At 33.1% G+C, this 15,100-nt stretch overlaps 1 protein-coding gene across 1 annotated transcript; it reads left to right on the plus strand.

The window, feature by feature from the left end:
* The first annotated feature begins 9,712 nt into the window (after nt 1–9,712).
* Nucleotides 9,713–11,621, plus strand: LOC132617868 (1-aminocyclopropane-1-carboxylate synthase 7-like). The gene is made up of 3 exons (XM_060332936.1): nt 9,713–9,886; nt 10,000–10,289; nt 10,467–11,621. Exons 1-3 carry the CDS (start codon nt 9,713–9,715, stop codon nt 11,329–11,331), a joined length of 1,329 nt encoding a protein of 442 aa, XP_060188919.1. The 3' UTR covers nt 11,332–11,621.
* Nucleotides 11,622–15,100: the final 3,479 nt, after the last annotated feature.

Genomic DNA, 15,100 nt, shown 5'->3' on the forward strand with positions numbered 1-15,100 from the left:
ATGTCTCGCTCAAATTCCTAAGTAGCTTCTTTTGATATAGTACTTTAATTGAAACAGTTTCCTTAATTTTAACTTTCTGACCTACTAGACCGAAATGGCTATTGGTACTCTTCGTTAGGTAAGGTGTAATCAGCTCCTATCTTTTGAATTGGACCTCATGACTAGGTTCATGAAGATACTTCCTTAACATGGAGACATGAAAAGAGGGTGCACCATAGTCCATTATAGAGAAAAAGCTAGTCGATAAGACATAATTTTGATTCTCTTAAAGTCCTATTTATCTCAATTTGGGTTCACCTTTCTTATCAAAACACATAACACCATTCATGGTGACACTTTCAAAATAGGTTGTCATCGTCCCTAAACTCGAGTTCTTGGTATCGCTTATCTGAATGCAACTTCTGACATACTTAAGTTGTTATGAGCCGTTATTGGATTAGCTCCACATTATTGAAACCATTTTGAAATATATCTCATCCGATGACTTGTCTTACCAATCTTAAACCATTCTATAGAGTATAGACCAATGACATCGCCTCCTCTATAAGGCCTCGCACAGGGTTGTCTAACTACTTATCTAATACTCAGTTATTACTCTGTGTGAATTCCACCAAAGATAAATCATTGTGTCAACTACACTTAGAGCCAAGTGTATGAGACTTAAAACTATCTGTTGAGATATGGATATTCTTTGTAATTCGATTATTTCTTTCAAATATAACTTGTTAGTTGTTACACATGAGCGTTGTATAAGGTCTTACCTGGAAAATGTAAGTCAGGCTACGACTACCAAAATAAAGTTATACTTTCTTGATCTTCGTGGTAGACCAACCACAAAGTTCATATAAGTGTGTGTTGGGTCTCACATAGTCGTGATGTAAGCGCTTACCTCATCTTAGTCGTGATGTAAGCGCTTACCTCATCTTAGTCGTGATGTAAGCGCTTACCTCATGATAGTCGTGATGTAAGCGCTTACCTCATCATAGGAAATTCATTCCTATAAATAGGTAGCTAATGGTTCATTTGTAAAATCATCAAGATCATTTGCTAAACACATCCCAAAGAGAAAAAAAAATCTAAGAGAAATACTCTTAGTGAAAGGCCTAAGTAAGAGAAGGTCTTTGAGAGAATTTTCTGTGGTAAAATTCTTGAGTGTGGGATTGGGGTTGTGAGGTTGAGTGTTGTAAACACTTGTAATATTTCTTCTTTAATAAGATCTGCAGCAGCAACGTGGACGTAGCTCTCACATTGAGGGTGAACCACTATAAATCTGTGTGTGCTATTTATTCTTCGCTTACATCACGGCGTAAGTAGGTTCTGTCTAAGGAGGTTGGTATTTAAGTGGTCCAGCTGTGACCCTCCAATCTTTCCTGGGAACCTGCTTACAAAGGTCGGATTTGGGATTTAAATCCTAACAACTGGTATTGGTTCATTTGTAAAATCATCAAGATCATTTGCTAAACACATCCCAAAGAGAAAAAAAAATCTAAGAGAAATACTCTTAGTGAAAGGCCTAAGTAAGAGAAGGTCTTTGAGAGAATTTTCTGTGGTAAAATTCTTGAGTGTGGGATTGGGGTTGTGAGGTTGAGTGTTGTAAACACTTGTAATATTTCTTCTTTAATAAGATCTGCAGCAGCAACGTGGACGTAGCTCTCACATTGAGGGTGAACCACTATAAATCTGTGTGTGCTATTTATTCTTCGCTTACATCACGGCGTAAGTAGTTTCTGTCTAAGGAGGTTGGTATTTAAGTGGTCCAACTGTGACCCTCCAATCTTTCCTGGGAGCCTGCTTACAAAGGTCGGATTTGGGATTCAAATCCTAACAGTGTGTTCCCACCTCCATTGTGGAATTTTTACATCCTGAGTTAGTATATTGTGCCTTAGGTGTTCGAATTTATTCTGCCAACAAATCTATGCACTTAGCTTCGAATTCAGCTATGTCCTCTTTCTTACTTCCCCAACAATGGATTCTTTCTTAAATAGTTATTTGGAGGAAGAAATCTACATTGAGCACCCTCAAAGAAGTTGTAGTTCCCGAAAAAGAAAACAAGGTGTGTCGACTTGTTAAGTTTTTTAATAGACTAAGCAAGCACCATAATAATGCCTTGCAAAAATTTACCATATAATGTTGTCAAATGGTTTCATAATTAATGATTATGACAATGAAAATTAAATGTGTCTACATAATTAAGAATAATTCAAATCAATTAGTCATTGTTTGTTCATAAGTGGATGATATGTTGTTAATGAGTCATGACATTGTTAACATAAATGCTAAGCATATGCTAATTAGTAAGTTTGGTATGAGAGACTTAGGAGTTACGACTATTCTGGAGTTAGATCCATATTAAGTCCCAAACCCAAATTACAATCAAACCATATTAAGTCGGTTGTCGATTTATTAAATCGATTTTACCCAATTTACCAATTTGGTTGAATTTTGCAGTTTCATTTGAACACCCCTGGATCTATCACTGAAATTGTCTCAACTTCATAATTTAGGCTCAGTCAAAGTCCACTTGGGACTTCATCAAAGACTGTCGAATTTGCTTCATGATCTCATCGTATATATTTTGGTAAAATATAGCTGTCAAAAGATTTATAGAAGTGGGATTTTCTTGATGACACTGAAGGTATAAAGCACATTGCAAAATCTTAAGGAAAAGAAGAAGAAAATTTGCGTCGACAATGCAACACAAAATCTTTTGGAAAACATATTCTAGTAGATCCGCATATATTGACTCTAGATAGAAAAAGGGGAAAGAAATAAAAGAAAACAACGAAGTTAACATGAAAATCTCATGCGAACCATTGTCCTAATCTAACCAAAGTCAAGCACTGTTATCTAACCAATATTCTCTTAATTTGATCGTATCATCAATCACATTTAAAAAGTTCTTACGTGGCATTTTCTGAGTGGCCTTATATCTTTTGATAAGATTCGTGCCTTCATATAAGGCTACAAGATTAAGGTTCTTCACATTTTTAGCAAATTTTATTTGTTATCACAGTTCTTGGTCTGCTTGTATGACGTACTTAATTTTAATCCGGTCATCTTAGCATATGATCATTACTAAAAACCCGTCATGGCAAATCTGAATTTTGATTTGATTTTAGTTATGTCAACTGTCGTTTATTTCTAATTATAAGCTGATCTAGTACAAGCAAGATTTTGGAATATATAGTTTTCTAAAATCTACGACAAACAAAGTCTAGAAAAATGTTCTGTTCCTCACGTTGACATTACATTAGAATAATTGAGAACTTAAGAAGTCTAATCTCACTTTAAGATGCAATTAGGTGGGTTGACTCTAATGGCCTTTTTAATGGCACTGTCAAGCTTTATTATCACGATTAAGCAAAAAATAAAAAAGAAGAAAGATCACGATTAAGCAATAGATGCAATAACTGTGCGCTAATGAAAAACCTTCATTACTTTTTGAATCTTTAGATGTAAGGACACTAATCTTATATAAGTCGTTTAGTTTTATCTTTTTTCATCTAACCATTTGGTATGTGTTCAGAACTCACTGATTCAACTAATCTGGACTCGCGTTATAGAAACCATTACGGAATTTTTATTAAAGTTTGTAACCATCTTATCTAAAGCCTTAAGTTATCAGAGATAACACACTTTCATTTTGTTATGTCGCGGCACACCCTCTCACATGTGGGTGATCCTTTTTCATTGGCCAAATACGTAAAAAAAAAAAAACTTTTTGTTTTTTGGGTGGCGGTGAGATTTGAATTTAGGATCTCTATCTACTCTGCTACCATGTTGTAGCGTGTGACTATCTCATTTTACAAATTTAAGTTATTAGAGAGAGATCATTTTTATTTTGTTATGTCTCAACAGATTGTACAATAGTGCTCTCTGCCGAACTCAAAATTTTTTGTTAAGGACGGAGAAACTAGCTTTACCATTCGACGACACCCCTTAAATTCCTAAAATTATTGCAAAAAATCAGAAATATGTTTCCGTCCTCATAAATGTTGTTATCTTAGCTGATTAATTAATCACCATCTTAATTACCATTGGCTAAACATAGATTAATGGAAAAGGAGAATATCTAGTGTAGTCTCTAACAACAATCCTACCTAAGTATAGTTAGATTTGCAATATGAGCATATATGGGAAATGTCTCTTTCGCTTGTATTCCAGAAGCGCAACATGAAATAACCTACATTGTCTTTTACTAGGAATTTGTAGACAATATGAGCTGTTAAGTTGTTTATTAATGTTTGATATTCTTTCAAACTGATTCACTTTATTACATGTATGTGATGTTGTTCAAAGAAGTCCACTAGTTGTCTCATTTCCATATCTCTTTAATTAGCTTTTGTTTGTGGATATAACTTTTCGAAGTCTTGCAAAAAGATTTTGCAAATTTCTGAGGATGTGTTTGTTGAAGTGTTGCAATAATTTCTTACAACTCTTTGGGGATGTGGTTTTAGGGTGTTTTTCAAAGAAAAATTCTTTCCCTCGCAAGCTATTCACATATATACGAAAAAACTACGACTGTCTCAACACCACAAACATTTTAATTTCCATTTTCTTTTCAAAACATTTTCCAAAAAGCTGTCCAATGACACCTAAAAATCAACTGTATATTTTTTTTTTTTTAAATCACTAAAAAGATCCCATAAAAAAACAGAATTCTACCAAATGACACTGAATTCCCATGTCTAGCCACCCAGACTTATATAGTATTCCAATGGTATTGATCATAGAATTTTGTGTGTAATTGGTGTTGCGTATAATATTTCAATTTCTATCCACTTTTGCTCAACAATATCTTCATCTAACATTGATCACTCTTTGATGATCATCTAGGGTTACCCAACACACTAAAAAAACAACTCTCTTTTTCTGATTCTTGATAATCCTCTTCTTGCACTATTATACTGAAGGAATTCAGTAATTGAGATGGCTGCTTTAATACATATTATATCCGTAATTATGTTAACTAATGATGAGATCGATCGAGCTATATATCTTTTTTTGCACAGTATTAATTAAATGTATAAAGCACAAAGAGAAACGGCCCTCTTTCTTAAGCACTATTTTATACCTATAGACTAATAAGGTTTAGTTGGGGTTTAATTAAGCAGCAGAGGGAGGAGCAGGTAAACTTCACCATAATTGAGCTATAAATTGAGATCATTTTTTCTTTTTTACTTTTAATTTGTACCTTAAAGTGGACTTGAAAGTGTTAAATACTAGGGCGTCTAGGAGTGCCCATGCTTCATGCCGATATATTATATATATACACACACCATCATGGTTCATTCCCCTAATTAAATAAGTACAAAATACCAGGACAAGAAAAGTACTACTCCCTTTTGCTGTCTTATTAAATGCAGCTCCACTGTTAAATATCTCTGCTTGGAAACTAAAAAAGTAGCCAATAATCATCATTTATTGTTCGCTCTCTTCTCACATTGTGTACCATGCAATACTACTAATAACAATTCTCATGTTGAGCTTGCTGCACATGGATCTTCATGATCTTCAGCCCCATTTTATTAAAATATATATATGTGCACTTCTCTCGTCACTAATTTATGTTGGTTCTTTCTTCTTCTTTTTTCTTGCCCCACTTTAATTTCTTCCCTTTGGTTGTTTAAGGTTAGTTTGATGCAATCCTTACAAACCACAGAATCTGATAATTTATCCAAACTCCTAGCTTTTGCTGTGATGGGGAGGTCACAAGCGTAATTCGACTGAATGAAAAAGACATATAGTAGAATATTATAACCATAGAATACGATCTACTCCCTCCGTCTCAATTTATATGAACGTTGTTGACCAGTTTGGAGAGTCAAACAACCCATTCTTTGATTACGATTTTCTCCAACTCTTTTCATATATTGTGAATTATTAATTATGTACTTTATACCGCCTCTGTTTCAATTTATGTGAACTTATTTCCTTTTTAGTCCGTGCCGAAATAAATGACCTATTTCCTAATTTAAAAATAAATTCACTTTATGCAATGATTTACAGCTACACAAATATCGAAGGCTTATTTTGAACCACAAGTTTCAAAAGTCTTTACTCTTTCTTAAATGTCGTGTCTAGTCAAATAGGTTCACATAAATTGAAATTGAGGGAATATGTAGTTTCCAGATATATAAATTTTATTATGAAATACTCGAAAAATCTATATTTAAAATTGAGTAAAAAAAAAAAAAAGTTGTTTGACTCCCCAAATTGGTCAACCTTCATATAATTAAATTGGGTCGACGGAGGGAGTATATTTATAGACATTGCACAAAAACAAAACAAAACAATATTAATTGCATGTGATGAGTGCATTAGCAATGTTGGTATGATAAATAACTTAATGTAACTTATGAAATACATGCTAACGGATATATATACACATAAATTAGTTTATTGATGCATGTCATCATAATAGGCAGTATAATATATATATATATATATATATATATATATTATATTCATCATTGTGGAATATCAAATATTTTAGGTAGTTTCACTCGAATGAAGAAAATTAAACATTTAAACCTTAATGATAACCAATCATTAGATCATGAATCCATGATTAACATAAATCTTCAAAGCATAAAGTGAAGTTATAATTTCTGCTGCATGCTTTTAGATTTGAAATCAGTAAAGGTACATTAATGGGGCCCGAATATCTTCTCGCAGCTTCTGCTTTGTAGTGAAGTACTATTTTTTTTGTATGTGCAAATCAGAATCTTAATGATTTTATGCAAGCATCTTTGTCAGTCCATTAAGAACTTAACTGCTCTTAGATCTTCATAAACACTTTTTTGCTTTTCAACGCGCAGTTTTAATTCCGGAAACTGGGGCTGTATGATTGGTTACTAAAAAAAAATATCAATAATAGAAATAACCTAATTATGTAGTACTGAGCTTGCATTGTGTCTTGACGTGCTTTTTCATCTTCAAAAGTTCTTTTCTATATTCTGAATGAGCCAAGTTTAACGTAAAAATATGACAGCGTATATGATGGTACGTAGGTGAGAGTTAAACTGTTAAAATCCATTTTTTCTTGATATCATATATAGAAAGGTGTATTAACAGTTTGCACTCCTTAACTTACTTTAATAGAGAAGTCTTTCAACCTCCCATTCATTTCAACAAATAGATTTACCTTATACAAGCTGATAGTGTATAGAAGTTTTACACTATAAATTTATTTTAACATGCTATAACAAATTAACATCTCATTTTAATGTTATTAATTTCACCTGTAATTATGGATAGTTACTTGTAATACTCTTTAATGACTTATAGCCTGTTTGGTCAAGCTTATTTTTCCCCCAAAAGTATTTATTTTTTCAATAAGTGCTTATTTTAAAAAAAGTGAGGTGTTTGGCCAAGCTTTTGGGAGAAAATAAGTACTTTTGAGGAGTAGCAGAAGCAGTTTTTCAGAAGCTAAAAAAATAGTTTTGCCCAAAAGCACTTTTTTGAAAAGTACTTTTGAGAAAAAAATACACATAAGGACATTTTTTAAAAGCTTGACCAAACACTAATTGCTGTTCAAAAATACTTTTTAAATTAATTAGCCAAACACAAACTGCTTTTAGCCAAAAGTACTTTTTTGAAAAATACTTTTTAAAATAAACTGTTTTTAGAAGTTTGGCCAAACAGACTATTAATAATGTAAAATAAATTTTATATTGCCTGTACATAACTATTTAATGCTAGACAAATAAGGTCAAGACATTAAAGGAAGTATTCCCTCCATTTCAATTTATATGACCCTTTTTCTTATTAATCTATTTAAAAAAGAAAGACAATTATATATATATATATATATATATATACTAGTGTCCGGGTACGTTTACACCATATATCAATGAGCATACAATTTTAAAAGATCACATGAACATTGTTGATTAATACTATGCTTTAGTTATAAAAATGATGAATGCTAATCCTATCAGTTAGCTCAATAAAGGAAGAGATTCTGCCCCCACGAAAGTCCTATTGTAATTTTAGTACTTGCCTCTAATATTTATTGAAGTTATTCGACTGTCTTAACTTCTCTTAGGATTAATCAACATAATTTACTTTATATGAAGAAAGGTTCAATGAAAAGATCGTAACACCAATATTTCTTTGGAGTCAAACAATTCCGCCTAATTATTGTTGCTTTTGGAAGAAAGATCTCAGGCTTTAAACCGTACATAAGTAACAAAAAAATCATAGCTAATTTAACTATATTTTCACAAGTCTCTAATACATAATTCTATTTTCATTTTTGTCCCTGTGAAACATTTTAATTAGTAAAGATATAATATGTCTCCCAATCAAACTAATGATACTAATAAGTTGAAACTTAGGATGAAGTGATACTTTTGTGAAACTCAAGATGTTAACTTGGAATAATGTATAGTCATATGGCATATCCGTCAAAATAAATTCTCTCTAAACATCAATTTATAAGAAATTTAAGATTTCAAAACAAATTTTTAATTTACATTTTGTTATATTTATACTTTTATACAAAAATTACTATAGAAGTAGAATTTGTGAAGGATAAAAAGGTCGTTTAACTTTATGTGAGCGCATTGGGTCTTTTAACTTTTTTGCTTTGGTATTAACTCCCGCTCTCATATTTGTATAAATATAAATATAAATTTATTCTTAATTTAACTTTAAGCTTCTCATTTTACCTTAAATAAAAGTTCTTATAGCTAAACAAATGTTATAGCATGTTCAAGATCATAAACTTCAAGAAAATTTTATTCTTCAAAAAACTTTATGCCGAGTCAAATAATGTCTATGTAAATTGAATCGGAGGGAGTGTAAAAGAATCCGAATAGAGAGGGAAAAGAAAGTTTACATGTTAGAAAATTGGAGGTATACTTAAGTTAAATTTAACACCCAATTTATAAGGAATTTTAGATTTCAATACAAAATTTTAATTTACATTTTGTTATATTTATACTTTTATACAAAAATTACTATAGATGTAGAATTTGTGAAGGATAAAAAGGTTGTTTAACTTTATGTGAGCGCAATGGGTCTTTTAATTTTTTGCTTTGGTACAAATTCCCGCTCTCATATTTGTATAAATATAAATATAAATTTATTCTTAGTTTAACTTAAGCTTCTCATTTTACCTTAGATTAAAGTTTTTATAGCTACATAAATGTTATAGCATGTTTAAAATCATAAACTTCAAGAAAATTTTATTCTTCAAAAAAAATTATGCTGAGTCAAATAATGTCTATGTAAATTGAATCGGAGGGAGTGTAAAAGAATCCGAATAGAGAGGGAAAAGAAAGTTTACATGTTAGAAAATTGGAGGTATACTTAAGTTAAATTTAACACCCACCATCAACCACCACATTTGATTTAGGGATCTTGTGGAGGTTGAGAATATACAAAAACTCTGAAACTAACAGTTGTCACCATCCATTTAAACTATAATTGTAAAATCTTAGCGTTGATCTCGCTTCCTCTACAGAATCAATCATTGGTCCTTCACTTTTTTTTTGTGAGAATTAATTTATCATCTCCATGTAAGTTGAGGGCCCTTCTTTAAACTACTCCTACTATATAAGGTGCTCTTTGGCAAAAATGTTTCCATTCATACAGCACTTCTCTCTCATCCATTTTTTTCCACATTCATATTTTCTTGATAGCCTCTATCTTGATTAAGACCCCAAAGAAAACAAAGAAAAAAGCTAAAAGTTATAAGCTATATATGACCATAAAGATTGAGAAACGTCCAACAGTTGGGCTTTCAAAAGTTGCCACGTCAGATACTCATGGAGAAGACTCACCTTACTTTGCTGGTTGGAAAGCATATGATGAAAATCCATTTGATGAAGTTCACAACCCTTCTGGAGTTATTCAAATGGGATTGGCCGAAAATCAAGTAAGTCATATGGCTACAATGAGTTTAGTGCTTCAACTTTAAAAGTTGAACTTGTCAACTTTAATCCTGAATTCGCCGTTCTACGACTCATGTTGTTTTTTCTCGCATTGTAGGTGTCATTTGATTTGCTAGAAGAGTACTTGGAAAAGTACAGAGATGTAGCTAGGTGTGGAAGTGGAATTTCTAGCTTCAGGGAAAATGCTTTGTTTCAAGATTATCATGGACTGCTTTCTTTTAGAAAGGCAATGGCTAGTTTCATGGAACAAGTAAGAGGTGGAAGGGCAACATTTGATCCTGATAGAGTTGTTATTACAGCTGGTGCCACTGCTGCTAATGAGTTATTAACCTTCATCTTAGCTGATCCTGGTGATGCTTTGCTTGTTCCAACTCCTTACTATCCTGGGTAAGTACTACATATATATAGTAACCATGTGACCTTTCTTTCTTTTATATATTTTCTTTTACATGGGGAAGGAAAAAAGGACAGTGAGAGTCGAATTCACACCTATTGTTTTGGAATACTCCATTTATAATTTATTCGATATATTGTGCTAAATTGCTTATTCTTTTATTTTTACAGATTTGACAGAGATTTGAGGTGGAGAACGGATGTGAAAATCGTTCCAGTCCATTGTAACAATTCAAATAATTTCCAAGTGACTCCACAAGCCTTGGAAGAAGCATACAAGGAAGCAGAATCGAAGAACATCAAAGTGAAAGGAGTTCTTATAACAAACCCCTCAAACCCTTTCGGTGCCACCGTTCAAAGACTTGTTCTTGAAGAAATTGTTGAATTCGTCACGAGAAAAAACATCCATCTTGTGTCTGATGAAATCTATTCAGGTTCCGCCTTTTGTTGCTCTGAATTCGTCAGCATTGCTGAAATACTTGAATCAAGAAATTACATGGATTCAGAGAGGGTACACATTGTGTACAGCCTCTCCAAAGACCTGGGACTCCCCGGGTTTCGAGTTGGCACAATCTACTCATACAATGATAATGTTGTGACAACGGCAAGGAGAATGTCGAGTTTCACATTGATTTCTTCTCAGACACAACAGCTCCTTGCTTCCATGTTGTCGGATGAGACATTCACCCAGAATTACATAAAGACGAATCGCGAGAGGCTGAGAAGGAGATACGAAATGATCATTGATGGGTTGAGGAGTGCTGGGATTGAGTGCTTGAAAGGGAATGCAGGGTTATTTTGCTGGATGAATTTGAGCCCTTTGTTGGAAAAACCTACAAAGGACTGTGAATTGGCAGTGTGGAACACAATATTGCATGAAGTGAAGCTCAATATTTCTCCAGGTTCATCTTGCCATTGCTCAGAGCCTGGTTGGTTCAGGGTTTGTTTTGCCAACATGAGTGAAAATACGCTGGAAATTGCACTCAAAAGAATACATGATTTCATGGAAACAAGGACAATAATACAAAAACACTAACTCATCATCATTATTCCCAAAGTTCTAATTATTTGTTTTTTCTTTTCCTTTTCTTTTTTAGGTTTGGGGAATTTTTTTTTCCAGTTGGTATTGCTTCTGGATTATTCTTCAATTTTACCCATTCCAAGAATTGGATCTTTCCCTCAGGCACTGTACCTCAGATTGAATTAAGAGTTATATATATAATGGCATGATACTTCCTGTTACAATTAAATTTGGATGTCATAGTCTCCAGGAAATATCCATCAGTACTTTTATGGTTGTAGAACAAATTGCGGCAAGTATAGTACTCCCTTGGTTCTCTTTTACTTAGTCTAGTTTGTATCTTGCACTCTCCCAAAAAAATATTAAGCTAAGTGTTTATTTTACTAAGTTGTCTTATTTATACTATGCTTTGGAGAACTCTAAATTTGACTATTGTACTCCAATAAGTTTAGGAAATTGCTACTTACCTATAAGGGTAGAGTTAAAAAAATAACTATTCTTCTCTTGATTTGCTAAAATTAATGAACAGTAAAAAATTATTTTTAATAAATTAGGCATATGCTTTTGACCAAGTTATAATTCAGTTTAAGCAAGAAACAAAATGTGTTTCGTTTTTGAGTTCTTTTCCTTGAGAAAAAAGGCTTCACGGGACAATTGACTTTTAAAAAGAAATAAATATTGTTTATAGATTTGTTTTGTCAAAAGCAGAACTTTGGATCCACAAATCAAAAGACCTCTCAAAGCCGAGCTATCTTTTCACGATAATTTCTCCATTTTCATGAGATCTATTCGAAAAACTGCTTGAAATTCTTTATGCATGGGAACTAGATTTCTCCTTCTTCTTCGTTTAATTTCCTTCTTTTTCTCTCTTAAATTAATAAGTAAAGGTTAGGAAAGTCAAAGCTAAGCTTTCCAGCCTCAACATTTTATATAATATATGGAATGAAGTTCTCAAACTTTTGGTATATTATAGTAATTAATTTGCGTCAATGCCGTGTTTTTCTTCTTCCACCAAACACCTTCCCTTTGAACATCACCGAACAATTACTCTAAAAACGTAATGGAAGTTCAATCCTCCGATCAGCCTATTATTTGTAAATATTTCCACAAATTAAGTGTGAATTTCTACCAGTTTATACGATATGAAAAGAAAATGTAAATTATACATTGTCTTAAAATATCATTGTTTACACATTGTCATGACATAAAGTCGAGCTCCTGCACTTACTACTTTTTAAGGAAAATGTATAGTAAAGACGTGGAGGAAATGAAGTTTTGTTTCCTTTTGGATCGATTGCGACTTCTAAAATTTCTTCATCTACTGTGATATTTATAAGTTAAAAAATTGCATGATTTACTTCGAAAGTCTTCGTGTAAACATTCCTCTGACTCCTTTTAATACTGGCACTAATTAAACAATTACATTAAGTTTGATTATAGAAAAGTTAACACATATGGTGTCAAAAGCTACCTGCTAAAGCTATTCATGATGGGTTTTTTTTTCTTTTTGGTTAACACTCATGATGTTAATTGTCCAGGTTTTAAATTATAGTAGTTAATATCTAATGTTTGACATTAGGATAATTTGATATATTATGTCATATTCTTTTGTCGACTCAATCTGACTTTGATTATGACTCGTTAATCTAATCATAATGGCTTGTCAGCCTCTCATATTAGCAAAAACAGCAGTTGCTACACTAAACCTTATCACACCATTGGATTGGAAATTATCTGAAATGGGCATCGACCAAACTTAATAAAATAAACCACGGGGATCAGCATTGCAATTGGAAAATCATTGTTATTTTAATTCCTTCACCTGAAATATATCTAATGCGATTTAATTATTTCAAGATCAGGTGATTAGCCTTGTCCATTATTATGATGACTTTACTTCTTTAATCTTGGAAATTAACGAATACAGTAGTCTGACTTTTGGAAGCCATTAGAGTAATCATATTCTTAAATTTTCAATTAATTTGTGGAGGATCATAGAAAGGGTTGAGCTTGGACATGCATTCCTCAATTCTTAAAAAAGTTTGTCAAACTAGCCATCTAAGTCTCTATTACACGGGGTCTGGTTCTCTTAGATAAGCATCTAAAGATGATTCTTCTTGAACAGTTTGCTGCTCATGCAGGCATAAAGGTACATTTGCATTACTAACAAAAGCTTTTGACTAAATACGTATTTCTTTAATGGAGTTGGAACTTGGATAATGAGTTGACATTTCCATTTTCTGAATATTTAAAACGAAATGTTTATAGATGTATATGAGTGTGTACACATTATATGACGTGCGTGTTTGGCTGTGTTAACTACACGCATGCAGACACGGCGCATGCATCACATGCATGTTCAAGATACTCACGATAAGTTATGCCATTTTGTGTTGTGATGATTTCACAAATATTCGAGGAACCAGAGAGGGACCAGGTACTCGATCAGGTCCCCTGGGTGTCATGCAGTCAACTCTCCAATATATATACAACATGTTACAATGCTTAACCTATCACTTGCAAAATAAAAAATATCACATTCTTTCAAGTGTAGCCGTCACTGCTCTTTAAGTGCTCTCAAGAATAAAGCTTCATCAAACTCAAGGACCAGATCCCAACAACTGAAGATGTCTTAAGTCCTAGGTTTGTTAAGTCTTTGTCATTTTGTTCTTCATTTGTAATCCTACTCTACTTTCTAGAAGTGTCATTGTAGGAAGGTTTCAACCTTTGTTATTTTGGTTTATTGGCTATAGTCTGTCAAGGTGTGTTTGGGTGCTTGGCTAGAGTTAGTCAAGGTTAGTTTGGTTGCTTGGATAGAGTTAGCCAAAAGTTGTAGCTTAAATAGAGTTATTGTAAGGGGTGAGGAATTAAGAGTGTAATTCCTAGGTTGCAAGAGGTTAATTCCTAGGTTGCAAGAGGTTGTAATCTGAAAGTTGCTTAGTTTAGTGAAGTTGAAATCCCACTCCGGTGGGTCGTGATTTTTAATCCCTTGAGCAGGAGTTTTCCACGTAAATATCTTGTCTTATTTACTTTTTGTTTGTTTACTTGAGGGAACAGATAAAGAACCTGGTTCTCTATATTGTTTGGTGGACTCTTAGTTTCTATCAATTGGTATCAGAGCAGATTCTTTCTAAAAGGTTAATACCTAAAAAGAATCTTCATCATGGCTCCTCCACCAAACCTCGAGGAAGGACAGTCAACTACAAGACCCCCAAGGTTTAACGAAAAGTATTATGGGCGGTGGAAAACAAGGATGCATGATTATATAATGGCTAAGGACTCAGAGCTTCGGGACATCATATGTGATGGTCCTTTTGTCCCTATAAAGACTGATTCGGAGAAATCAAAGTCAGTTCCAAAAACAAGAAAAGAATACAGAAACTGATAGAAAATCTCTTGGGAAGAACTACAAGGCAAAGAAGATATTGATTTGCGATATTGGGCCAGATGAATACAATCATGTTTCTTCTTGTGGATCTGCTAAGGAGATATGGGAAGCTTTTCTAACATCCCATGAAGGAACCACTCAGGTAAAGCAATCAGAAATAGATCTGCTTAACACTGAGTCTGAGTTGTTTAAAATGAAAGAAGATGAGTCCATTCATGATATGCACACTAGTTTCACCTCCATAATCAATGAGCTTCATTCTCTTGGAGACATCATTCCAACCAACAGGCTAGTCCGAAAAATACTCTGTGTTTTACCAGGTTCTTGGGAAAGCAAAGTTAATGCCATTACTGAGGGCAAGGACCTGCAGACACTGACTATTGACGAGCTTATTAG

This window comes from Lycium barbarum, chromosome 11 (assembly GCF_019175385.1).
Source record: "Lycium barbarum isolate Lr01 chromosome 11, ASM1917538v2, whole genome shotgun sequence".
NCBI classification, from domain to species: domain Eukaryota; kingdom Viridiplantae; phylum Streptophyta; class Magnoliopsida; order Solanales; family Solanaceae; genus Lycium; species Lycium barbarum.

What these genes read in the sequence shown, in the direction of transcription:
- LOC132617868 (XM_060332936.1), top strand. Translation starts at nt 9,713, where the DNA reads ATGACCATAAAGATTGAGAAACGTCCAACAGTTGGGCTTTCAAAAGTT. An exon ending in TGGGATTGGCCGAAAATCAA is followed by an intron (nt 9,887 to 9,999) that starts GTAAGTCATATG and finishes CTCGCATTGTAG; the next exon opens with GTGTCATTTGATTTGCTAGA. An exon ending in CCAACTCCTTACTATCCTGG is followed by an intron (nt 10,290 to 10,466) that starts GTAAGTACTACA and finishes TTATTTTTACAG; the next exon opens with ATTTGACAGAGATTTGAGGT.